We start from the raw sequence: 25367 nt of genomic DNA, 5'->3' as shown, positions 1-25367 counted from the left end.
AATAATGAAAGTAAAATAGTTTGGTTGCCCTGTTAGGACAAGGGTCCCTAGGTCTGGGCTATTATTACTAATGCTATTCTTGCCAAATGTTAAAATGTAGTGCAGTATTTTGCAGTTCAGCTTTAAACAGGATGAGCCTGAAAGGAACAGAGTCACAAATGCAGCCAAGTACAAAGGAAAAATCAACATGTAATTGACCAAATAGTGTATATAATTAATGTCTAAGGCTCCTTTTGGTGAAACAGAGCTTTGGATATGAATTCCCTGTCTCCTTTACTTGCTGCAATAAAACTATCTTGTGACAACCACCTCTCCTTCTTGAATAGAGCACCCCAAGCAGCAAATAACCTCCCTGAGTTTGATAATAGCCCTATTGTGTGGCAGGCAGTTATTAGGTATTTCACATGCATAACGTCTTCTAATCTTTTTTTTTACTTTTTAATTAAATTTATTGGGGTGATGTTGGTTAATAAAATTATATAGGTTTCAGGTGTACAATTCTATATTGTCCATCATCTGTGTATTATATTGTGAACTCACCACCCCAAGTCAAGTCTCCTTCCTCATATAATCTTTACAACAGCCTTGTCAGTACACATTGTTATTCCCATTTTAAAGTGTGATTTAGGCGGTGTTTTCCAGCTGTGTTCCCTTCCTACCCAGTCTGTGACTATTATAACATTTATCCTAGTATCTTACAAATGATTCATTTTAAAGGCTCTTTAGTTGTCTGCAAACTAGAGGTGATAGCAGTCCCTCTTACCCTGGGCTGTGGTGATTAAATAACACGACTCAGCAACTGGCATGTAGTTAGTTTTTAAAAATTTATTGTTCAGTTACAGTTGTCCCAGTTCTTAAATACATTTTAGTCACTTACTATTACATATGTGTTCTCACTAAGGGAAGTGACATTTGCCCTTTATTCATAAAAGGCCAGCTTCATAGGCATCATGTGAGTGGATGGAGCACCACTTACCCCTTTAAGAGGAATGAAGTCCCCTTAAAGGGCCAGCAAGCTCGCTGGTATGGTGGGACCAGAGCCCTGGGGTGGCGTCTGGGTTCCAGTTTCTCTTGTATCCGGTCGCTGTGAAGGCCATCCTGGAGGAGGATGCTCATTCTGGAGTGGGAGTGAAGTCCGATTCGGTCCCCGATTTCCAGGGTCCTCCGGCCCTTCCCACCTACAAAATCCCGGAGATCCCTTTTCCCAGGAGTCGATATAGGTCCTTCCCGCACAGCCAGCTACTCCTCCGCGTCTGCTTTCATACACGTCACTCACCTGCGCGCAGCCAATCGGCACCCATAGGCTGGGCCTCGTGGGCGAAGGGGCGGTTACTTTCTGCTTGCCTACGACTGTGAGTACTCACAAGGGAGGGGCGGGCCTGTAGATGTGAGCGAACCAATCACGGTCCCCTCGGCGCCGGGCGACTGAGGAGGCGGTTAGTCGCACGCTTTACTCTTCAAAATGGCGGCCGCTAAAGATGGTTGTGGCTTAGGAAAAGTGGCTGTAGGGAACGGGCGGCGGCTCCACTTAGGGATTCCTGAGGCCGTGTTTGTGGTAAGAGACATGTTGGTCCTAGGCATCTTAACGCTGTGCCGCAATCCCTCCTTTCTGGCCCATACGCATACCCTGGTCTTGACTATTGGGCTAAAGAGTTGAGCTAAAGATCCTGGGAGAGAGCTCCCCTTCCCCTTTCTCCCTCCTAGCCTGGGCAGACTTGGCTGTGCTGGGACTTGCCCGGGGTAAAGTCAGTCCCAGAAGGCCCAAGAAGAAGGCCTGAGGTGGGAGGACTCGGGAGCGAGGGGCAACCGTCCCCTACCCCCGAACGCCAGTTTTCATCCCCTCAGACATGGAAAAGGGGAAGCAGTGAGAAGCTTGAGAATTAGCCTAGATGCTGGAGAGACCGACAGATAAATGGTGAATTTAGGGTGTAATGAGTAGGCACAACGGCTGGTGCTAAAGTGTGAAAATAGGAAACGAAGCCTAGTCTGTTAAAGGAATGGAGTGACTGTGCTGTTGCCTTGGAGGAGGAATAGGAAAAGAGTGATTGAAAAGTAAGATAGGATGAGAATGCAAAGTCTTTGTTTGTTCTGCTGAGGAATTGAGGCTTTAGCCAGCAGGCAACGAGCTGTGTATAGAAGATGTCTAAATAAAGCCACAATATAATCGTTTTGGGTTTTGGGTACATTATTTTAAAAACTTAGTAATTTGGAAGCTTCTCAAAACAGTGAGACCAACCCAAGTCCAAACAAAGAGAAAAAAGTAGATGCATTCTTCCATCAGGCTATTCTAAAAATGGTATTTGAAAACTATTTGGATAACGAGAGAAAACCTGACTGGCCTACCAGGCCAGTGTTATCTGATTTTTCCCACTCAGTTTTGGTTAAGCTACTATAAAATATTAATGGAATTTTTTCGACCTTTTGGTTTGTACCTTATATTGCCTTGTCTCTGCCTTTTTGTTAATCATATCTTACATGCTACAAAAGACCAATTTCTTTTATTTAAACCCCTGTTATATACACTGTATGTTGCATATTTGTATTTGCTGATTCAGTTTTGTATTTATTCAGTTATTTTGTGTCTTTTCCTTGAGCTGTATCACTTATTTTGTTGCATTTATATCCCAGCAAATGATAACAAGATACCTAATGCTTTGTAAGTCTAGAGAAGGTAGGTACTGTTAATCATCCCCAATTTGCAGGTGATAAAACTGAGGCACAGAACCCTTGAGTAACTTGCCCCAAGCCACAGTGGGTGTAAATTACTTATTCATGATTCCACTTACACATTCTCTGCCACTGGGAGGAAAAGGAGGTATTTATCTTGCCCACTGACATTTTCTCCTGGTCTTAACACAGTGCCTAATACATAGTATAAACTCATAACTACATGTCAAATTGCATTTCCATAATGCCTTAAATTCTACATTATGATGCTCAGCTGGAGTTGGCTTTAAAAATGTAATTCAGTTTTTTAATTGGATTGTTTGTTTCATGTTGACTTTTTTGAGTTCTTCATATATTTTAGGTATTAACCCCTTGTTGGAGCTATTATTTGCAAATATCATCTCCCATTTGGTTCGTTGCCTTTTTGTTTTGTTGGCAGATTCTTTTGCCGTGCAGAAGCTTTGAGAACATTATGCTTAAGTGAAATAAGTCAGAAAAAGCTAAGAACTATATGATTTCACTCATGTAAGATGTAATACTGAAACTCATAGACACAGACAGCAGTAGAGTGGTTACCAGAGGGAAGGGGGTGGGTGTAGTAAAAGACAAAGGGGGCCAAATACATGGTGATGGAAGCTGATTTGACTTTAGGTGGTGTATACACAATGCAAAATACGGATCACGTATCATAGAAATGTACACTTGAAACCTATATGATACTATTAACCAATGTCACCCCAATAAGTTTAATTTAAAAAATGTAATTCAGGAGGATAAAGTTTATTGGAGGGCTGTGTAAAGTTTAATCTTAAAATACATTTTTTCCTAAAATATTTTTAATAGTTTATTTTTATTGTATTTTTTTTCATTACCATTTATCCCCCTTATAGCCTCCTACATTTACCCCAGGCCCCCCATAATCTCCACACTGTTGTCCATGTTCATGAGTCCTTTTTCTTTTTTGCTTCATATTCCACCCCTAACCTCCTCTAGAGCTGTCAGCCCCCTAAAATTTTATGGTTTTTTTTAAGACTTAAAATTTCTACCAAGATGATACTTTTTTGTAATTGTTTTTATGCTCCCAAACTAATGGGAATGGCATAGTATAGTAGGAAGAACATTGGCTTCTAAATAGACCATGGTTTGAATCCTGCCTCTACTTCCCAATTGCTGCTTAGTCTTGAGCATATTATTATATTGCTTTGAGACTCAGTTTCTTTAACTGAACTAGGGATAATGATACTTAGAGTTGCTATGAGAAACAGGAAATGTACTTTCAGTATTGCAAGTTGATGCTTAATATACAGTTGTCCCTCGGTATCCATGGGGATTTGGTTCCAGGATCTACCTGCTCCCATATAAGATCCACAGATACTCAAGTTCCTTCTATAAAATGGCATAGTATTTGTATTTAACCTATGCACATGCATGCTCTCCCAAATACTTTAAATCACCTCTAGATTACATGTAATACCTAATACAATATAAATGCTATGTAAATAGTTGTTATTATTGTTTAGGGAATAATGACAAGGAAAAAAGTCTGTACATGTTCAGTAGAGATGCAGCCATTGTAGGGCTAATTACATAGTACACATCAGCAACAACATAACATTTTTTTCAGATATTTTCAAACTTTGGTTGAATCCAGGGACGTCAATGATGCAGAACCCGTTGATGCAGAGGGCTAACTGTATATTAGTTTGTGATGATAGGAGGCAATGTACCATACTGGATAGAAATCAGATTTCTTCCTTTTCCCATTTCCAGTGGTGTAGTAATTTGTTTTCTTTTTCTACTTAACTTGACTGTCCTTTTCCCTGTTGTCCATTTGCTGCCCTCTTCATCTCTCATTATCCAGTTCAGATATGACATCCCTGTAGTTTTTCCTGACCACTACTCCAAGATGGAATTCTTGGCACTTCATCTGTTCTCTTAGCACATTGTTTTATAGACATAGCTAATGTTTGTTGAATGGTTATGAGCTCTTTCATGTACTCTTCTAAGCATTTTACACATGCTAACTCATTTAATATCCTGTGAGGAAGGGTTATTTTTTTATTTTACAGATGAGGAAATTGAGGCAAAGAGACAGGTTAAATAACTTTCTTGAGGTCAACACATCCAGTATTTGGTAAAGACAGGATTCAAACCAGGCAGACCCATCTTTTAACCACAGTCCTACGCTGCTGTAGTTAATTCTCCTTGCTAGGTAGACTCTAACTCCTAATAACATGGACCATGTGCTTGAAACTTGACTTATTTCTCTTTTCTGTAGTGACCCTTCTAGGAAGGTGCTGTCTTTATTTTACATGCACAGCTCAGCCATAGCCTCAGCTTCACCTTTTCAATTTCTTCTACTGTGTCTCTAGTTTGATGGCTTCATAGTTCACTCCCTTGCTGTGTTTCCCTTCCTTTTTCTTCTTGCTTTGTTTTAGATAAAATATTCCCTTGTGGTTAGTAAACATGGATAAGAATAATGATGTGGAGATACCAGAAACCATAAGATGATTTAATTTAACTTACTTACAAATGAAGGGCCAACAGGTAGTATACATTTAAAAAATGCCATTTGGCTACCACCACCACAAAAACTGAAAAAGAAAAATGAAAAATATCATTTGGTTTTACTGATTTTGTTTTGCTTAATTGTTCTTGTACAAAAGATTGTTCTGTTTCCCTTTTACGTTTGCTTTTATTTCAACCACTTGATACCTAAGGAGGTATTGTGGTTTGCCTTGGGAGCCTAATGACCATATTTAGCGTGATTTCTATGGTAGCAGTTGTTGAGTTAAAAACAAAGTTAACAGGGAAATGGGACAACTGTAATAGCATAATCAATAAAATATATTTTTAAAAAAGCTACCAAATACACACACACACACAACTAAGTTAACAAAATCAATAATCTTGGCATACAGTCTGTTGAATCGTTTTGTGGCTAGGGCATGTGAATAGGCAATGTGTTTGTTGGTAACTTTCATATTTACTACTAGGGTCCCACAGGAGATGCAGAAAATAGACAAGGTCATTCTTTCCTTCTGCATAAATAAAAATAAAAAGAGGCAGGTAGAGGAAGAATAAATTAGCTACAAAATGGATGTGCACTGTCTGAAGTGATCTAACATTTTAAAATTACTTTTTTAGTTAAAAAATGCCTTGGGAGCCCTGGCTGGCATAGCTCAGTGGATTCAGCACGGGCTGCGAACCAAAGCATCGCAGGTTGATTCCCAGTCAGGGCACATGCCTGGGTTGCAGGCCACGGCCCCCAGCAACCTCACATTGATGTTTCTCTCTCTCTCTCTTTCTCCCTTCCTTCCCTCTCTAAGAATAAATAAAAATAAAATCTTTTTAACAAATGCCTTGGGTAAAAAAGTTTTTTTTTTTTACATTTTAAAAATACAGCTAAAGAAGTAAAAATCAGAGGTATGAATTCTAAAATTTGAACTGAATTATTTTTGATTTACAGGAAGATGTAGATTCCTTCATGAAACAGCCAGGGAATGAGACTGCAGACACAGTACTAAAGAAGCTGGATGAACAGTACCAGAAGTATAAGTTTATGGAACTCAACCTTGCTCAAAAGAAAAGGAGGTAAGTGTAGAAATTTCCAACTTTTAAGGATAGCTTAAAACTTTTTAAAAATTGACATGTTGAAATGATAATGTTTTAGAAGAACTGGATAAATAAAATATATTATTAAAATTATTTTTAAAATTAAAATAAAAAAATTGAGACATAATTTACATACAATAAAATGTCCACATGTTGAATGTTCCGTTTAATGAACAAATATAATGAACAAATATAGTCACTTTAATAACTGTTAACCAGATCAATATATAGAACATTTCTATTACCTGAGGAAGATTCCTCCCACTGCTTTCTGACCAATCCTTCCCACTCCCAGAGACAATCACTGTTCAGATTATCTTTACCATAAGTTAGTTTTGTCTATTCTTGAACTTATATATAAATGGAAGTATTTAGTAACTATAGTTTTTTGTCAGGTTTCTTATACTTAGAGGAATGCTTTGAGAGTCATCTATGATGTTGTGTATATTGGTAAATTAGTTTCTCTTTAGTGCTGAGTAATGTTGCATTGTATGTGAATGTACCACAAATTTTGTCTGTTTGCCTATCAATGGACATTTGGGTTGTTTCCCTATGTGGTTTTAAGTCTTTCTATGGATGTGTGCTTTTATTTCTCCTGGATAAATTACTTAGGGGTGGAGTTACTGATTTGTATAGTAAGTGTCTATTTAATTTTATGAGAAACTGCCAAGTGTCCTCCAAGGTGGCTATACCATATTACACTCCCAGCAGTTAAGTTGGGGTCCAGTTGTTCCATATCCTCATCAGCACTTGGTATTGTCAGTCTAAAGATGGTTTTGAAAACATAATAGAATGACTATTGAGGCCCTATTATTTCAAAGCATCTATGATCATATTTTCCATATTTACTTCATTCGTATCATGTTGCTGATGAGATGAGACACATCCACAGATGTTATATTTTTCCTAAGATTTCATAACTAAGAGGCATATGACAAAGGTTTTCTCACTCTTACTCCTTTATTTCTCTATATTTTTATAGTAGCTTATAAAGTAAATTTACTGTAATAAATATTTATAGATATCTGCTATGTACATGTACTAGCATTCTACTGTCAGGTAAATATTTATATAATTCCTAGAAGGTGCCACATACTGTTATGGGTGAAATAAGGTTCAGTATGTGTTTTCAATAGGGACACAGTCTAAGAGCATGATATGTAAATAAATAAAGTAAGTACACGAAGTATAGCAGTTGAGTTGTTCTGATACAAAGTATTGAGTTAGCACAGGGGAAGGTGTCATCTGGAGGGGGACGAGGAGGTTCAGGGGAAGCTTCCTAGAGGAGGAAATTGCTGTGTAGAATTTTTAAGGCTGGTTATGAGTTTGGAGGCAGAAAAGTAAAGGGTAGTTTGGGCCTAAAGTATCATTTATGCAGAGGTACAAGTTTGTTTTTAGATATATTTTCATTTGGTTTTAGTGATAATTGGGGAAATTTGAATAAGGGCTGGGTATTAGATAAGATGTTAAAGTGACTGACATGGACAAATGGAGAGTATTAACCAAAAAACCCAGGATGAAAAACAGTATGAACAATATGCTCTCATTTTGGAAAAAATGTGCACAGAAATAGCTGGAAAAATCTGTGATAATGGTCTGTTAACAGTAGTCATCTTTGGGTGTTGGGAATATGTTGTTTTTCTTATTTTGCCTGTTTGTATGCTTAATTTTCTATAATGTTCATGTACTGCTTTTGTAATAAAAGTTTATTTTAAAAAGAATAATAAGGTCATTGGCTTTGACATCACCTACAGTGAGGTTATAGATAGAAAAGAAAATGGACCTCAGGACTAAATCCTGGGACAGAGGAGGGAATTTGCATATCAAAGTTACATTTTTTCAGCCCTGGTCAAGTGGCTCATTTGGTTGGAGTGTTGTCACATACACCAAAAGGTTGTGGTTTCTATCCCTGGTTTGGGTGCAAATGAGAGGTAGCCAATCGGTGTTTCTCTCACTCTCTCCATATCTCTCTTACTTAGATCAATTAATATCTTCTCAGATGAAGATTAAAAAAATTTGCACCCTGGTCTGGGTGCAAATGGGAGGCAGCCGATCGGTGTTTCTCTCACATTGATTTCTCTCACTCTCTCCATTATCTCTCTTTCTCAGATCAATTAATATCTTCTCAGGTGAAGATTAAAAAAATTATATTCTTCCAGACTACCTCTTGAGACTGGGCTCTTTGAATGACCTCAGGTGGTTGCCCAAGTTCAAGCCAGTACTCATTTGCTTCTTACTTTCTTGGCATTGTTCTTATCACTTTGTCCCCTCTTGAATCCCAGAACTGAACACATATAAAGTAAAAGTTATGCTGCTAACTGTAGTACTGTAGTATAGTAGGATATTCACTCCAGGTTGACATATGCTCTAGGCCTGAATGTGAGTGATAAAAATTGGCAGTGTATATGTGCAGCCTATCTAATTAGGTGTACTTGGTATATGTTGGTGTACAAAACTGTCCCTGCCCTTGGAGGGGTTACAGTTTGGTGGGGTCTATGCAGTAAACATACAATTCAGTACAATTAATACTTATTGTGCAGCTGATTTGTGCCAGACATCATCCTAGGCCCTCAGGATACATTAGTGAACTGAACAGGTAAGAATTTGTGCTCTGATGGAGCTGACACTGCAGTCAGAAGTACTGTAAATTATATAGTAGGTTAGAAGGCAATAAGCACTATGGAGATAGGAATATGGAGTAAAGAGAGTGGTGGAGTGTCAAAGGTGGTGGCTACTAAGGGTTTTGAGCAGAGGAGTGACATCTCATTTTCTATTTTTAAGTATTTTTTGACTATGCTATTACAGTTGTACCATTTTCCCCCTTGATCCTCCTCTGCCCTGTACCCCCTCCCTCCACCATTCCCCCACCCTTAGTTTATGTCCAGGGGTCATACATATAAGTTCTTTGGCTTCTTCATTTCCTATATTATTCTTAACCTGCCCCTGTCTATTTTGTGCCTACTTATTATGCTTCTTATTCCCTGTACCATTTTCCCCCATTCTCCCCCTTCCTCCTCCCTGCTAATAATCCTATATGTGATCTCTGTTTCTGTGATTTTGTTCCTATTCTGGTTGTTTGCTAAGTTTGTTTTTGTTTTTTTTTAGGTTCAGTTGTTGATAGTTGTGAATTTGTTGTCATTTTACTTTTCATAGTTTTGATCATCTTTTTTTTTCTTAGATAAGTCCCTTTAACAATTCATACAAGGGCTTGGTGATGATGAACTCCTTTAACTTGACCTTAGCTGGGAAGCACTTTATCTGGCCTTCCATTCTAAATGATAGCTTTGCTGGATAGAGTAATCTTGGATGTAGGTCCTTGCCTTTCATGACTTGGAATACTTCTTTCCAGCCCCTTCTTGCTATAAGGTTTCTTTTGAGAAATTGGCTGCTAGTCTTATGGGAACTCCTTTGTAGGTAACTGTCTCCTTTCCTCTTGCTGCTTTTAAGATTCCCTCCTCATCTTTAATCCTGGATAATTTAATTATGCTGTGTTTTGGTGTGTTCCTCCTTGGGTTCTACTTATTTAGGACCCTCTGACCTTCCTGGACTTGCATGTCTATTTCCTTTGAGAGATTGGGGAAGTTCTCCTTCATCATTTTTTCAAATAAGTTTTAAATTTCTTGGTCTTCCTCTTATCCTTCTGGCACCACTATGATTCAGATGTTAGCACATTTAAAGTGGTCCCAGAGGTTCCTCAACCTCTCCTCGTTTTTTTGTATTCTTGTTTCTTCATTCTGTTTCAGTTCAATGTTTATTTCTTCCTTCTGTTCCAAATCATTGATTTGAGTCTCACTTTCCTTCCCTTCACTGTTGGTTCCCTGTATATTTTTCTTTATTTCACTTTGTATAGCCATCACTTCTTGCTTTATTTTGCATCCATACTCAGTCATTTCTGTGAGCATCCTGGTTTTGAACTCTGATAGGTTGGCTATCTCCTTGTCACTTAATTCTTTTTCTGGAGTTTTGATCTGTTCTTTCATTTGGACCATATTTCTTTGTCTTGGTGCACCTGTTACGTTGTAAAGGGTGGAGCCTTAGGTGTTGCCAGGAGAAGGCAACTCATTTGCCTGTGTTGTGGCACTGTATGTGGGGAGGGGTCAGAGAGGGAACAGTGCCACTTGTTCAGCTGTTGCCCTGCTTTCAGTCACTTACCCCGCTACCCAAATTGCACCTTTCTGGTGCTGATTCCTGGGTGGGTCAGTTTGTGTATGTTCTAGGACTCCATTAGTCTAACTGAGTTCCTGTGAAACTGGCAGTTTCTTCCACTGCCACAACCCACACAGGTTTCTACAACCAGAGGTTTTTGAAGCTTTAGTTTCCAACCTTGGAACCCTGAGTTTTGCGGTCTGTCTCGTTCCCCAGCTATTCCTCCTGGTTTATCCACATGCAAATGTGAGACCGCCTGGTCTGCCAGCTGCCACTTTGCTGGGTGTCCTCTCTGCCCTGGCTTCCCATCTCCACCCCTCCTGCAAGTCTAGAGGAATGTTTCTTCTTTAACTCCTTGATTGTCAGACTTACATACAGTTTGATTTTCTGGCAGTTCTGGTTGTGTGTGTGTGTGTGTGTGTGTGTGTGTTTAAAGAAATGACTATTTTTATTTTTTAAAAGATTTTATTTATTTTTAGAGAGGGAAGGGAGGGAAAAAGAGAGAGAGAGAGAGAAACATCAATATGTGGTTGCTGGGAGCCATGGCCTGCAACCCAGGTATGTGGCCTGACTGGGAATTGAACCTGCGACACTTTGGTTCGCAGCCCATGCTCAATCCACTGAGCTACGCCAGCCAGGGCTTGTTTTTTTTTGTTTTTAAATTGGTTGTTTTCCTCCTTTTGGTTGTGTGAAGAAGTGAAGCATATCTGCCTATGCCTCCATCTTGGCCTGAGGTCCTGATTTTCTTCTCTTATCATATGACTCACTTGGATTGATAATATTCTTAAGGGCTGAACCGAAGATATCAGTTAGGAGGTCCTTTCACTAATCTGGATTCAGTGATGGCATTGGTAGGAAAGAGTCATATTCAGAATCTGCTTTGAAGTTGGAGCCAGCATGATCTGGTGGGTTGGAGGTAAGATGTGGAAGGGAGCCATGGAAGATGGCTCCCAGGTCTAAGCAACTGAAAGGAGGAATTACCATCTAAGATGGAGAAGACTAGGTGGAGCAGGTTTGGGGGAAGATCAGGAGTTCAGTTCTAGACACATTTGAAATGCCTTTTGGACATGTAAGTGGAGATGTTAAATGGGCAATTAAGTATATGAGTCTGAATTTTGGGAACCATCTGTGCTGTATTTAAAAGTTTGGTAGTCATTTAAAGTTGATTGAGCTCCATCACATGTGCATGTGATGTAGGGGAAGTACATGTAGGGGAAGAGAAGATCAAAGATATGGGCACTCACTGCAACAGTAAGAAGTTTGGGAAAAGAGTGATAACCACCAAAACAGACTGAGAAGAGTTGGCAGTGAGGTCAGGTAAACCAGGCGAACATAGGGTTCTGGAAGCCAAGATTAAGAGATTGTATCTTGGAGGAGGGAATGATCATATGCTGTGTCAATACTGCTGATGACTCAAATAGAATATAAGGACATGGACTCAGCAAAGTGGAAGTCATTGATGTTCTGGATGGGAACAATATCTAGTGGTTAAACGGAAAGGGCAGAATTGAAGAAAATGCATATGGAAAACTTTAGAAAAGTTTAACCCATGTTAGTAGTGTATTGGTTATCTTTTTTGTGTGTCAGAATTTTTTGCACATTGAATATTAATCCTCTCAGGTTGTATGTGTGAGAACGTTGTCTTCCTTTTTAAACTTACCACTTTTCTTTCCTTATGGTTTATTTTATTACACCAGGGGTGTTAAACTCTATCACCAGGGGGGCCACATCAGCCTTGTGGTTGCCTTCAAAGGGCTGAATGTAATTTCAACTCCTTAACAGTTAAGGAGAGTAGTTACATTTATGCAGTCCTAAAATTATTTCAGCCCTTTGAAGGCTGATGTGGCCCCCGGTGAAAACGAGTTTGACATTCCTGGATTAGACGTTTTTAATTTATAAGTTTTCAGTCAAAATTTCTCTTAAAAAATTAGTGCTTTTGGTGTCTTGTTTAAGAAATCCTATTCTATGTTAAAAAAGATAAACCCCTATATTTTCTTCTAAGAATTGTAAAATTTTGCTTTTCATATTTAGCTTCTTCATCAGAATTTTATTTTTACATACTGTATGTAGCAGTCTTTGAGTTCCTTTTTTTAGTGGATATGCCATGGACATACTGTATGACTTGGTACCATTTAATTTTTATTTTAAAATTCCAGCTGTGATCTATATACCCTTTATAAAGTCCCATTTAACAATCTTTTCCCTTAATGGTTAGTGATTTTTATATTCTGTTTAAGAAATATTTGCCTATCCCAATCGCATCTCAGCCTTTTGGCTAAAATCAAATGAAGAAATATTTGCCTATCCCAAGTTCATGAAGATACTCTCTGAATGTTTTACTCTTAAAGCTTTATTGATTTATCTTTTATATTTAGATCTATAATCCACGGGTTATTCAGAAGTCTGTTGCTAAATGTGAAAGTATTTGTGGTATTTTCAAGCATGTTTCTGTGTCTTCTCTACTTACATTGATAGTTGGACATAATTCTTGATCATATTAAGGCTTTTTTGGCAACACTTCTTCATGAGTTTATGTGCTCTTCCATTAAGAGACAGATAATATCTAGTTGTCCCTTTTTATGATACTCAATGCCTAGATCCATTAATTATTAATTGCAAAATGATGTTCTAATTCAGTTCTTTCTTTTTTATTTATTAATAAACTGGCATATTTCTATAAAAAGAAATGTCCCCTCATGTACTATTTGGTAGAAGTGGCTGTAGGAAATCACCTCACTTTTCAGTTTCTTCCCTTGAAAAGGAGTCTTAGCCCCATAGGTCTATCACCTCAGCAGCTCTCTGCTGCCTTCCAACAAAGGAGGTATACTGTATTTTTCGGATCATAAGATGCACCTAGGTTTTAGAGGAGGAAAATAGGGAAAAATTTTTTGAAGCAAAAAATGTGGTAAAATATTTAATAACATAAATAACATAATATTTAACCAATGTAAATGTAAACAGAACTCAACAGCAGCATTAACAACCATTATTCTTCCCAAATGGTGGGTGGGGGGTGCATTTTATAGTCCGAAAAATATGTTATTTTTCTCTGGCTATTTGAGCAGTTAGAGGTGGAAGTGCTGGTCTGTTGCCATCTTAACCTGAAACAATTTCTATCCTTTAAAAATACTTTTTAGTCTATCTTACTAGGTACATGCAATCTGAGAATTATGTCTTCTTGGTGAATTTAACCCTATATAAAATAGTACTTATTATGTTAAAATCTAAATTGTTGGATACTTAAGCTACCCCAGCTTTCTTTTGGCTAATATTACTTGGTGTACCTTTTTCAATCCTTTTTATGAATAAAGCAGCTATAAATATATGTGCAGGTTTTATGTTGACATAAGTATTCAACTCCTTTGGGTAAATACCAGAGGAATGTGATTGCTGGATTGTATGGAAAGAGTATGTTTCATTTTGTAAGAAAATGCCAAACTGTCTTCCAAAAGTGGCTGTAGCGTTTGCATTCCCACCAGCAATTGATGAGAGTTTCTGTTGCCAGCAGCATCCTCACCAACATTTGGTGTTGCCAGTGTTCCAGATTTTGGCCGTTCTGATAGGTGTGTAGTGGTATCTCCTTGTTATTTTAATTTGCATTTCCTTGATGGCATATGATGTGGAACATCTTTTCATATGCTTATTTTCCATCTTTGTATTTTCTTCTTATTTTATTTTATTTATTTATTTTTAAAGAGAGGGGAAGGGAAGGAGAACGGGAGAGAAACATCATTGTGCAGTTGCCCCTCACATGGCCCCCACTGGGGACCTGACTTGCAACCCAGGCATGTGCCCTGACTGGGAATTGAACCGACGACCCTTTGGTTTGCAACCTGCGCTCAGTCCACTGAGCTACACCAGCCAGGGCTCCATCTGTGTATTTTCTTTGAGACATGTCTGTTAAGGTCTTTGGCCCATTTTTAAATCAAGTTGCTTGTTTTCTGATTGTTGAGCTTCAAGACTTCTTTGTCTATTTTGGGTAATAGTCTTTTACCAGATACGTCTTTTACAAAGATTTTCTTCTAGTCAGTGGCTTGTCTTTTCTCTTGACAATGTTTTTTGCAGAACATAAGTTTTTAATTTTAATGAAGTCCAGCATATCAATTATTTCTTTCATGAATTGTGTCTTTGGTGTTTATCTAGGAAATCATCACCACACTCAAGGTTATCTAGCTTTTCACCTGTGTTACCTTCTAAGAGCTTTATAGTTTTGCATTTTGACATTTAGGGCTGTGATTCATTCTGACATAATTTTTGTGAACTATTTTAAGTCTGTGTCTAGATGCATTTTTTGTTTGTGTACATGTTCAATTGTTCCAGGCTAATAGTTTTGTTAGTAACTATAATATAGCTTACCTGTTGTGTGTGATCAGTCCCATCACTCCATCCTCATTTTCTTAAATTTCTGTGTGCAAATCAATGATCCCTTTATAATTTTAAGAGCAGTTGTTACTTAACTTGAAAATAAAATATCATTTGTCAACTTAAAAGTTAAAGAAAAATTACCCAAAGCTTAAAAGAAGTACTAAATTATACTTTATCATAATGTGGTGTGTTACACATTTAGGTGATATTCTGCATTTCTCACAGTGTGACAAGTGCAAGCACTGAGAAGCTGTCACTGTGCTTTGCTGGCATTTAGCTGACTGTGATGTGTGTGTACTGAGTGCACTCGCCAGGAGCAGCTACATTCAGCACTGGATATAGGGAGTTGGTGGTTTCCAGTGGTTTTGAATTTAGAATATAATATTTGAATGCATGTTTTTTTTAAATTAATTTATCTAAAATTCAGTTCTAATAAAATATGGAGCCTTTGAATCATATTTGTGAAATATGGTTTCCTCTAGAAATGTTAAATAATGATGGGGTGTTTGACATATAGAAGGGGGCTTTGTATACAGTAGGCATTGCATAAATATTTGCTATCTTATTTAAATGTTTTGGTAAATATGTCTTAAATATCTGAAATATCTTAGATGTTTTAATAAACCACTTTTATTAATTTTATCTTAAATATGAATGTCTTCAATGTTTTATATTTGTAAATAGTCTTCAAGAACATATCAATAGAAGTGAAATGAGCCTGTCAGTGAAAGACAAATACCATATGATATGATCTCACTTATATGTGGAATCTAATGAACAAAATAAACTAATGAGCAAAATAGAATGAGAGGCACAGAAACATGGAACAGACTGATAGCTGCAAGAGGGGAGGCAGGGGCTGGTTGAAAGTAGGTGAAGGGATTAGCCAAAGGACATATATGCATGAACCATGGGTACAGAATTTGAAAAAAAGAAAATGCAAGACTTATAAGACTGTGTCCCGGTGTTTATTTTTGCTGCAAAGTACTAAATTAACCTCTTTTCTTATTCACAGGCTGAAAGGGCAGATTCCTGAAATTAAACAGACTTTAGAAATTCTAAAATACATGCAGAAGAAAAAAGTAAGTGTATTTTTGTTTGTGAATGTGAATGAGCTAGGATACTTTGGCAGAGATGTATGTGTCTTCCTTGACTCTCTGGTCACTGGTATTTCATCTGTGCTGGAAGATCCAGTCAGCCTTGAATATGTGTACTGTTGTTATAGACAGTGTGCTTCCATGATAAATACAGTTTTGTGGCCCTCCCCCCAATCAGGTTTAATTCTAGGGCCTATACTTCTTGGATTATTTTATTTATGTGTAGTATTTGTAAAATTTAAATGCAATTTGAAGTTATTTTAGACAACAAAAAGATGTCTTATTTTGAAGTAGCATCATCTAAGTGTTTTGTTGTTGTTACTGTTCTCCCCAAGAATAAGGAGTGAATCCAAGAGTTATAGAGTTGGAAAGAACCTTGGAAATTATGTTATAGATTCTCATTTAACAGTTGAGGATACAGTTACAGAGAGGTTACACTTAAGTGTTGCATAGCTAGTTACTGGCAGAACTGGATTTGAGAATCTTCTGAGCCTTAATCTAATACTCATTAATTACAAGCAGTCTGTAAAGATACAATTTCATAAGGATATTGTATTTAAAATATTTTATGTGTCTATATATGATTTATTACTTGACTGGTAGAATAACTACCTTTCCAGTACGTTATTTTATTTTTTTATTTTTTTTTTAGGGAGAGTGGAAGGGAAGGAGAAAGAGGGAGAGAAAAAATCAATTGGTTGCATGTGTCCCAACCAGGGACCAAACCCGCAACCCAGGCATATGCCCTGGCTGGGAATTGAACCAGCCGGTAACCTTTTGCTTTGTGGAACAATGCCTAGCCAACTGACCCACACCGGTCAGGGCTCCAGTACATTATTCGATGTGGTGACTTTTGTAAGAGACTTCAGAATGCTGGTTGGTTGGGCATGAAGCACTGATGAAGTAATAATAAAAGCTAACTCTTGTGTAGTGCTTACTCTGTACCCAGCACTGGTATGTCAACTATGCTTGTGATGGCCTTCAGAGATATAGAGACTATTATTATTTGTGTTTTACAGATGAGGAACCTGAGACACAGAGAGGTTAAATGATATGCCAAATTTACACAAGTGGTAGGCGGTTGATTCAGAATCCATGTCTCTCCATGTCCCTCCATATGGCTTCAGGCATTCATTTCTTTTACCACTATATGTAGTTTGCATGATGGTACTGTTTTAAATTGCTTAGGTTCAGCTGTGAGCTCTCTCCTTTATAGCTTTGGTGTTAAACTTGTCTGTTTACAGTACTGTCATTTTTTTTTTAAGGAGTCCACCAATTCACTGGAGACCAGATTCTTACTGGCAGATAACCTGTATTGCAAAGCTTCAGTTCCTCCTACTGATAAAGTGTGTCTGTGGTTGGGGGTAAGTAAACGTAATAGCCACAGCTTCCTTGGCTAACATTTGTTTTTCCCAGCAAAACAGTATTATTTCAGCTGTGTAAATGGTCATCTCCCTTTGACTGTTGAAGGCAGGGGTGGAATTCAAGTAGTCCATATTAGAAACTGACTGAAATTAGGATTGTGGTGAAGATTGCCACACAAACATGCTCAAGTCTCCCAAATAAACAAAACTGACCAAAACCCTAATTCCCTTGAATTAATACTTTATCTCTTATATGTAACAGAAGGAAGAGCAATAGAAGTAAAATAGAAGGTACTGCTGAACCTCAAATAAATGTTTCTTCCCATAGGAGTTTATAAGTTCTAGAAAGATCTCTCTAAACTTAAGGGAGAAAAGATTATTATAAAAAACCTCGAGGTTGTAGTTTACTTTCTTTTCTTTATTTTTTTTTAGGTTTGTTTGTTTGTTTATTTATTTATTTATTTATTTATTTATTTTTAGAGGGGAATGGAGGGAGAAAGAGAGAGAGAAACATCAGTGTGTGGTTGCCTCTCAAGTGCCCCTACTGGGGACCTGGCTCACAATCCGGGCATGTGCCCTGACTGGGGATCAAACTGGTGACTCTTGGGTTTGCAGGTCAGCGTTCAGTCCACTGAGCCACACCAGCCAGGGCTGGAGTCCACTTTTTAAAGTATACATTTCAATTTTAGTGTATTTCGTAGATCTTGGCTTTGATTTTTTTTTATCTTGTTCTTCTTAGTCCCCTAACCAAGGCAGTTCTGACTCTCTAGTTGTCCATAAGTCTTGTTACCTCAGGCAAGTTCCCACTCAAAGAGAAAGTCATGTGTACCCCTCCCAGCTTTCTCCACCAGGAGGACTTCCCCTTGCTGCTGTTCTATTGAATCACCCCTGAGAGACATTTTAGTGCTATGAAAGATGGGCATCTTAGTACATGGAAACTCACTTCTCTATCATTTAGTTCCTCCTGATTTTTGTTAGTTGTAATATTTTCAGAGTTTATACATTTAATTCCATACCATAATTCTCATACTTGTTTAGTTTTAGTTCTGTAAATGGAACAGCTATTCACCCAGTGGCTCAAATCCTAGGGCTCATTCACCTTGGTTTCTCTTCCCTCCACCCATGTTCCATCAACAGGTGTGGATAAGATGATTCCATAAATTAGACTGGGACAACAGGGAACTCTCTGGTAAGAATTATGGCTGGAGCCCACCTCACATCTCACATCAGGATGAATTCTGCATGGATCACATACTTACATGAAATACACCATCCAAGTTTAGGTCAAGTCATAGGGGACTTATTTTGTAACGCTGAAATAGGAATAGATTTTTTAGGCCACAAAAATGAGAAATCATAAGCAAAGCCAAAAGACAACAGGAAAACCATTTGTGACTCATATTGCAGCAAAGGACTAACAGGTTTGCAGTGTGACTTGCAGTTGTGTTGTGGCCATGTCTGTCTTGAGATGCCTATTAAACCGTCAAGTGGAGAAGCTGGTTATTTGAAGTGACTCAACTAAAGAGAAATGTTTGGCACAGGGTACTTCCTGAAGAAAGATTGATTTTTTTTGACATGAGTGAAATGTTTTTAAATGTATTCTATTTTTTCTTGTTAAAAGTAACCAAAGTGCAGAAATTTTCAGGGAAAAAAAGTAATGAGAAACTGCAGCAACTGACTCTGAGGAATGAGATTGTGGGTCTGGGATTGGAAGGACATGTACTTCCCATTGAATTTTTTTGTCCTATGTGAATTTTTACAGTTTTCTAATTATCATGGATTGCGTTGTTCGGTCAGTAAGTATTTTTGCAGCATCTACTTTGTGCCAAACACTTTCATTTTGTCTCATTTGATCCTTGCAACAATCCTTTGAGTAATTTTTAATTTCCATTTGTCAGATGAGGAAAGTGGTTCAGGAAATGCTCTGTAGTAAGTCAGGTGGTAAATGTTCAGACTGGGAAAGGTATTGTTCCCTACCTCCAGAGTCCATGGATCCCCAAGTGTTAGCAGTAACACCAGCTCTTCCGAATGCCAGACAGAATTACCTGGCCTTTGCCCCTAGCATCTGTTGGAAGTAGGAAGAGAGCAGTAAAAGCTAGCTATTTATTTTTTTATTTTTTTAAAAATATTTTTATTTATTTATTTTTAGAGGAGAAGGGAGGGAGAAGGAGAGAGAGAGAAACTTCAGTGTGTGGTTGCATCTCACATGCCCCCAACTGGGGACCTGGCCTGCAACCCAGATGTGCGCTGACTGGGAATCTAACCAGTGACCCTTTGGTTCACAGGCCAGCACTAAGTCCACTGAGCCATACTAGCCAGGGCAAGCTAGCTATTTTTCTTATTGGATCAAATGTAGATGTATTTGAAAACTTTTAAATTATAGTATATTAAACTCAAACAACTATTTAAATGGATTCAAATATAATACTATTTAGTGTCATGATGGACTTAATAAAAATATAGGATTTGGTATCTAAACATACTTGTTTTATCCTAATTCTCCCATTCACTTTCTAGCTATACAAGCAGAAGCAACCTGACCTCTCTTAACCTGTTTTCTTAACTGTAAAGATAAAGATAACTGGCCTCACCAGGGTTGTTATGAGGAGTAAATGATATAATGTATATAAATATATTTTCTAACCCTGGGGTCAATAGACGTTTTTAGAAAAGGCCAGAAAGTAAAAAATATTTTTGGTTTTGTAGACCACTTGGTCTCTTACCATGCTCAGCTCTGCCACTGGGGCATGGAAGCATAAGTGAGTGGCGAATACCTGAGTTCCAATAAAATTTAAGACAAAAGGCAGCCAACTGGATTTTGCCCAAGGACTATAGTTTGCCCAAACCCTGCTCTGACCTCTAAAACACTATGCAAATGTTTAGTAATTGTCATGACTTTCTCTCTTTAGGCTAATGTAATGCTTGAATATGATATTGACGAAGCTCAGGCATTGCTGGAAAAGAATTTATTGACTGCCACAAAGAATCTTGATTCTCTTGAGGAAGACCTTGACTTTCTTCGAGATCAATTTACTACCACAGAAGTCAGTATCCTTTCTTTAAAAAGAAACAAAAGGAGGGAAAGATACAAAGATGTTGTTAACATTCTTATTTGCATTGCTTTGATGAGAAGACTATCCTTGATTCTTAGACTAGTCAGTCATACCTCATGCCACTGACTTCTTTCTGCCCTGGCCCTCCCGCAGTGCACCCTAAATTCCAGATAATCTCCATCAGTTATTCTTCTTAAGCTCCTGCAAAGTGCCATGCCCTTTGCATTTTCTGACTTTGTCCCTCTTACCTGGAATGATTTCCTATTTACCCAGGTCACTTTTTATCCTTCGTATTTCAGCACAAGCATCAGAACATTTCTGAACTTTTTCTAACTCTGTCAGGGCATTTTGTTGTTCCTATGTGCTTACTTAGCACTTTGCACATAGTTCTTTATTTGGGTTTCCTCATCAGACTGAGAGCTCCTCAAGTGTAGAATCTGATCTGTACTTTCTCTCTCTTCTCCACAGCATGTGCCACAGCATAGACGTTGAGTGCTTGGGCGAGGGAAGGCAGGCCTGTTTTGAGGCCTTGAGTGAGGGTGGCATGTGACTGTAATGTAAAAACTTTGTCCAGAGGGTAAGAAAAACCTATGTACTTCCTAGAAGGTAACATTAAAAAAACCTAGATGGCCTTGAGTATGATGATGACTTTTTGGATACAACGCCAAAGTCACGATCCATGAAAGAATTGGTATGTGAGGGTCTACGCAGGGTGCTGCTTGTGGAAAGGAAAAGATGTAGGGGCTTAATAAATTAAGTGAATGTCCTGTTAAGCCAAAGGGAAAGTGAAAGATAAAATTATTGATAATTAAATTATACTAATTTAAATATTATACATCAGGATATGGTTTGAATGTTCTTTGAAGTTTTGTGGATATGGGGCTGTCTTTAAAACTGTTGACAGTGTTAAGTACATATTTGTTAAATATAATACCATAGTTGATTACATATGCTAAACAATTGTTGATTTGATGCCTCAACTTCATTTTGGTGGAATTTAGTTCCAATAATTTCTCAGCAAATGATATTATAGCAATGATATTATAGCAAGATGGCTCACAACACTGCTTGTCCCCAATATTTTGTGTGTGTGATTTATGCCTTTGATTCAGTGTGTGAGTTCATACTTAGTAATTGCATATGTTATATTTAGAATTGCATTTGCATTTTCTTTGACAATTCTTACAGACATGGCCAGGGTTTATAATTGGGACGTAAAAAGAAGAAACAAAGATGATTCTACCAAGAACAAAGCGTAATGCTGGCAACAAAAAATGTGTTTCAGTTTTCCCTGTTCTTTTAAATACTCCAAAGTTTATCCTTACAGGTTGACATAACTTTGAATGATTTTTTAACAGTAAGAATGATAATTAAAATGTTAAGAAAAGATAAATACCATTTTATTTATTTATAAAAGCAAAATTAGTTTCAAATATTTTATGCAATTAGCAGTATTTTTTTTTTTGCATTTCCAACAAAGTGAATGCAACTTCCATCATTTTTTTTTGTTTGTCATAGGAAAAGTCTTAGTTGAAATGATTGAAAACTAATGTATGCTGTGGAGGCTGAATTCTGGACACTTTAGCACTGTTTACTATTTCTTTATTAGCTGATGTTACTGTCCCTTGATATGGTTAAACAAGTTTAGAGGTAGGAAAAAGTCAGTTTGAATATTTGCCAACTTTTCTTTTAGTACATGTGGGGCTTTATGGTCTTCTATTGCCATTATTTGTCTTATGTAAGTGGGGTTTCATGAAATACTGCTTAGCCAATAACTATTTATTATACTATTCTGTGCTTTTCAGGAAATGGTCATTTGCCTTCCTAAACCTTAAGAGGGCTATTGAGACATTTTTCTGTTCTTCTATAAGTGCACAGTGTCTTTGCAATGCCAACATCAAGAAGTTTTCAGCCAATGCGAAATAACAAAATTACCCACTCAAAACTCTTGGCTAAGGTGATTTTGTATGTCTTGGTAGTTCTCCAAAGCAGCTGAAGAGGAATATTGAGATAAATGAAAATCTGCAATGGTTGAAAAGACTTGTGAGGTTTTTTTTATCCATGATAAAACCTTATTAGGAGTCGGAGAAAATCCCCACAGAAAGCTATTGGTACAGTGGCTAGCAGTGGGTGATACAGATTCTGGTTAAAATAGATGTATTCCATCTCTGTGTAATAAAAAGTATACTTGTATGTGTTTTGTGCTTGTATTTCATGATATTAAAACAGTGAAGTTAAAACTGGCATGGCAGTTTTTCCATGTTATTCTTTCTAAAATTAACATGGGTATTTTCACATATTTGTGAAGTTTATTTACTTGTCCATGTAAGTTACATGTCCCAAGAACTTCTTATGTTTGTAAGAAAAAAACATAAAATCCCATTGGAAGGGATGCAGATAATAAGCAAACAGTTGAGAAGTTAAATCTGAAAGATGCCAAAGTTCTTGAGTTAGTTTTTCTTTCATAATTTTAAATTTCCATGTTTTAGAATTTGAGGTTTGTAAACATTTTGAGTAATTGTGAGTGCTGCTTTTCCCCAAACTTTACTATGGTAAGTATATTGGTACAAAATTTCTTTGGTAATATTAATACAAGAATGATTTGCTCAAATCTTTGTTCCTTTTTTTAGATTTGTTTGTTTGTCTATTTGTTTGTTTATTTATTTACAGGGGGGAAGGGAGGGAGAGAAACATTAATGTGTGGTTGCCTCTTGCATGACCCCTACTGAGGACCGGGCCCACAACCCAGGCATGTGCCCTGAGTGGGAATCAAACCAGTGACCCTTTGGTTTGCAGACTGGTGCTCAATCCACTGAGCCACACCAGCCATGGCAAGATCTTTATTTTCTTTAAGTCTGAAATTTGAAATAAGAATTTTTAGGTATTCCAGGCAATATAAAGAGACACCATTCTTTAGAAATGTGAATAAAAGAGCAAAAATTAAGTTAATTATTCAGCAAACATATAAACACCTAGTATGTTTCAGGTATGGTGTTAGGCTCTCTTAAGTAAAAGGGAGAGATTTAAATTGTGCCTCAGCCAAATCGTTTCTCTTACGATGGTTTACATTTTCAGAATAATACAACTAACCTGATTTGACATGATGTTTTCAAGTTTAATTTTAATATTAGTATAATAGACCTATAGAAGATAATGGGCAAAAGATCGACTATAAAACTTGACACTGGGTAACAGATGTGTTGGAAATGCAACAAATTTAACTTTTTTTTTTTTTCCATTATAAAACATATTCATTTGAGAAAATTTAGAAAATGGGAAAAAGATTTTGTTTCACTTGTAGTTTCTCCTAACATTCTGTCTTCCATTTCCTTTTCTATGCATAAGTTTTTATAAAAACATAATTGAAATATTTTTCTGTGTAATTTTTACCTTTATTCACTTAACATGGAATTTGCTTATTGCATAGTGCTATTACATTAACATTTTACTACTTTCATAATAGTCAAATGGATGAGCCTGTAGTAAATTGTGATTCACACTTAGACACTGGGCGGTTTTAAAATTTTTTCTCTATTATTAGTGACAACTAATTCAGTTTATTTTTATATAAGACGTTATATTTAGGCTTTTTCCCCTGAGACTAGATTACCAAAAATGTACTTAGGAAGTGAATAATTATAGATAGCATTTTATTTTCTGGGGTTAACAGAGTAATTTTGTCAGAAGCAACAGCAGGGGCTGATGGAAAGCACAACTCATCATCCCCACTACTCCTACCCTCCTCTACCATGTAGACACCAATGGCTACAGAGGGAAGGACCATACAAGGCTGCATAACCAGCAAAAGACCCAGATCCAGCTCCTGAATGAATTTCCCTCCCTCTGTACCATGATGCCTCACTCCTTTATTTATAACTAAGTTTGGTAAAAATATTAACTTCAGTCCTTTAGTGAATAAATATTCTGTATGTTTGCCATTCTCTGCCCTCAACCTCAGTGATCCCTTTATGGGTCTTAAACCATTTCTTAAAGGTTTGTCTTGGTTGGTTCTAATGCCATACCTTTTTGATAGCCATGCCTGTGCTTATTTCATACTAATGTGGGATTGTTGTCTCTGTAGATACTGCTGAGTACACGCTCAACTCCTATCACAGTTGACGTTGGGTTCAACTACACACATTTAAACTCCCAAGACCTGAATAGGCTATGTGTGATGCCAGTTTACTCTGGAGGACATGAGAAGGCAAGACACCATGATGGGGCAGCTTTAGGCATAGTTCCTATGTAGGAATTCTCACAACCGTCTCTATAGACTACACAGATGGGTGCAAGAACCCCCTGGTTTAGAAGCCCTAAGGGACCACCTCATCGTAACAGTCACCTGTGCATAGCATCCCCATATCCTGACTAGGGATAGGTCCCGGGAACAACAGGTACACTGTACCTGGGAAGCCAGAGCTGTGACTCCTAGCACGTGTGAGCACTCAGTGCCCTACCAGCTTGGACACAAGGTACCATTCGGCATTTTACCAGAATCAAACTCCTGTTCACACTGCTAATGGTCCACGTTCATCACATTTCTAGGAACTGAGCTAGAAAGCTAATTCAAGGTCAGTTTGTTGTCTTGAGAGGAGAGAGGGGTTTTAATACATCTCTCTCATAGCTTGTTGAATCTTGTGTAATCATGGACCAGTTTTGGATAATGGATTACTTACTTTTCCAGATCCTTTTATATAAACCCCTTAGGTAATAACTGTTCTGCCAAAATATATAGTTATGTGTTTTAAAGGGCTGGATGGAAGCATTTCTGTCCATGTTAGGTGAAAGTAAGGCATCATCTGGGAAGTCCAAGTCTCCAAAGTTTCATAATTATACAATGGATTGGAGATGCTATAAATTTAGTGAGACTATTTGTGACGTAATTGCAGAGTGACTTTTTAGACATGTGGCCAAAATTGATAAAATTTCTCACATTTTACGCTTTTTATTTTGATATTTTATAATTATAACCAGTATCATAAAAGAGATGGGCCTACTAATTAACCATATTTTCTACATATTAATACTCTTCTGGCCCCAAGGAGTACTGCTTACATGAG

The 25367-nt window shown here is 37.4% G+C and overlaps 1 protein-coding gene across 1 annotated transcript; it reads left to right on the top strand.

The window, feature by feature from the left end:
* Nucleotides 1-1422: 1422 nt before the first annotated feature.
* VBP1 (VHL binding protein 1) lies at nt 1423-22500 on the top strand. Its single transcript, XM_045817380.1, has 6 exons — nt 1423-1555; nt 6137-6261; nt 15809-15875; nt 17156-17254; nt 20164-20302; nt 21496-22500. Exons 1-6 carry the CDS (start codon nt 1463-1465, stop codon nt 21564-21566), a joined length of 594 nt encoding a protein of 197 aa, XP_045673336.1. The 5' UTR covers nt 1423-1462; the 3' UTR covers nt 21567-22500.
* Nucleotides 22501-25367: the final 2867 nt, after the last annotated feature.

Source organism: Phyllostomus hastatus, unplaced genomic scaffold (assembly GCF_019186645.2).
Source record: "Phyllostomus hastatus isolate PE091 unplaced genomic scaffold, TTU_PhHast_1.1 phas_scaffold_255, whole genome shotgun sequence".
In the NCBI taxonomy this organism is placed as follows: domain Eukaryota; kingdom Metazoa; phylum Chordata; class Mammalia; order Chiroptera; family Phyllostomidae; genus Phyllostomus; species Phyllostomus hastatus.
The sequence above is the reverse complement of the archived record's forward strand: the minus strand, read 5'-3'. Positions and strand labels throughout refer to the sequence as shown.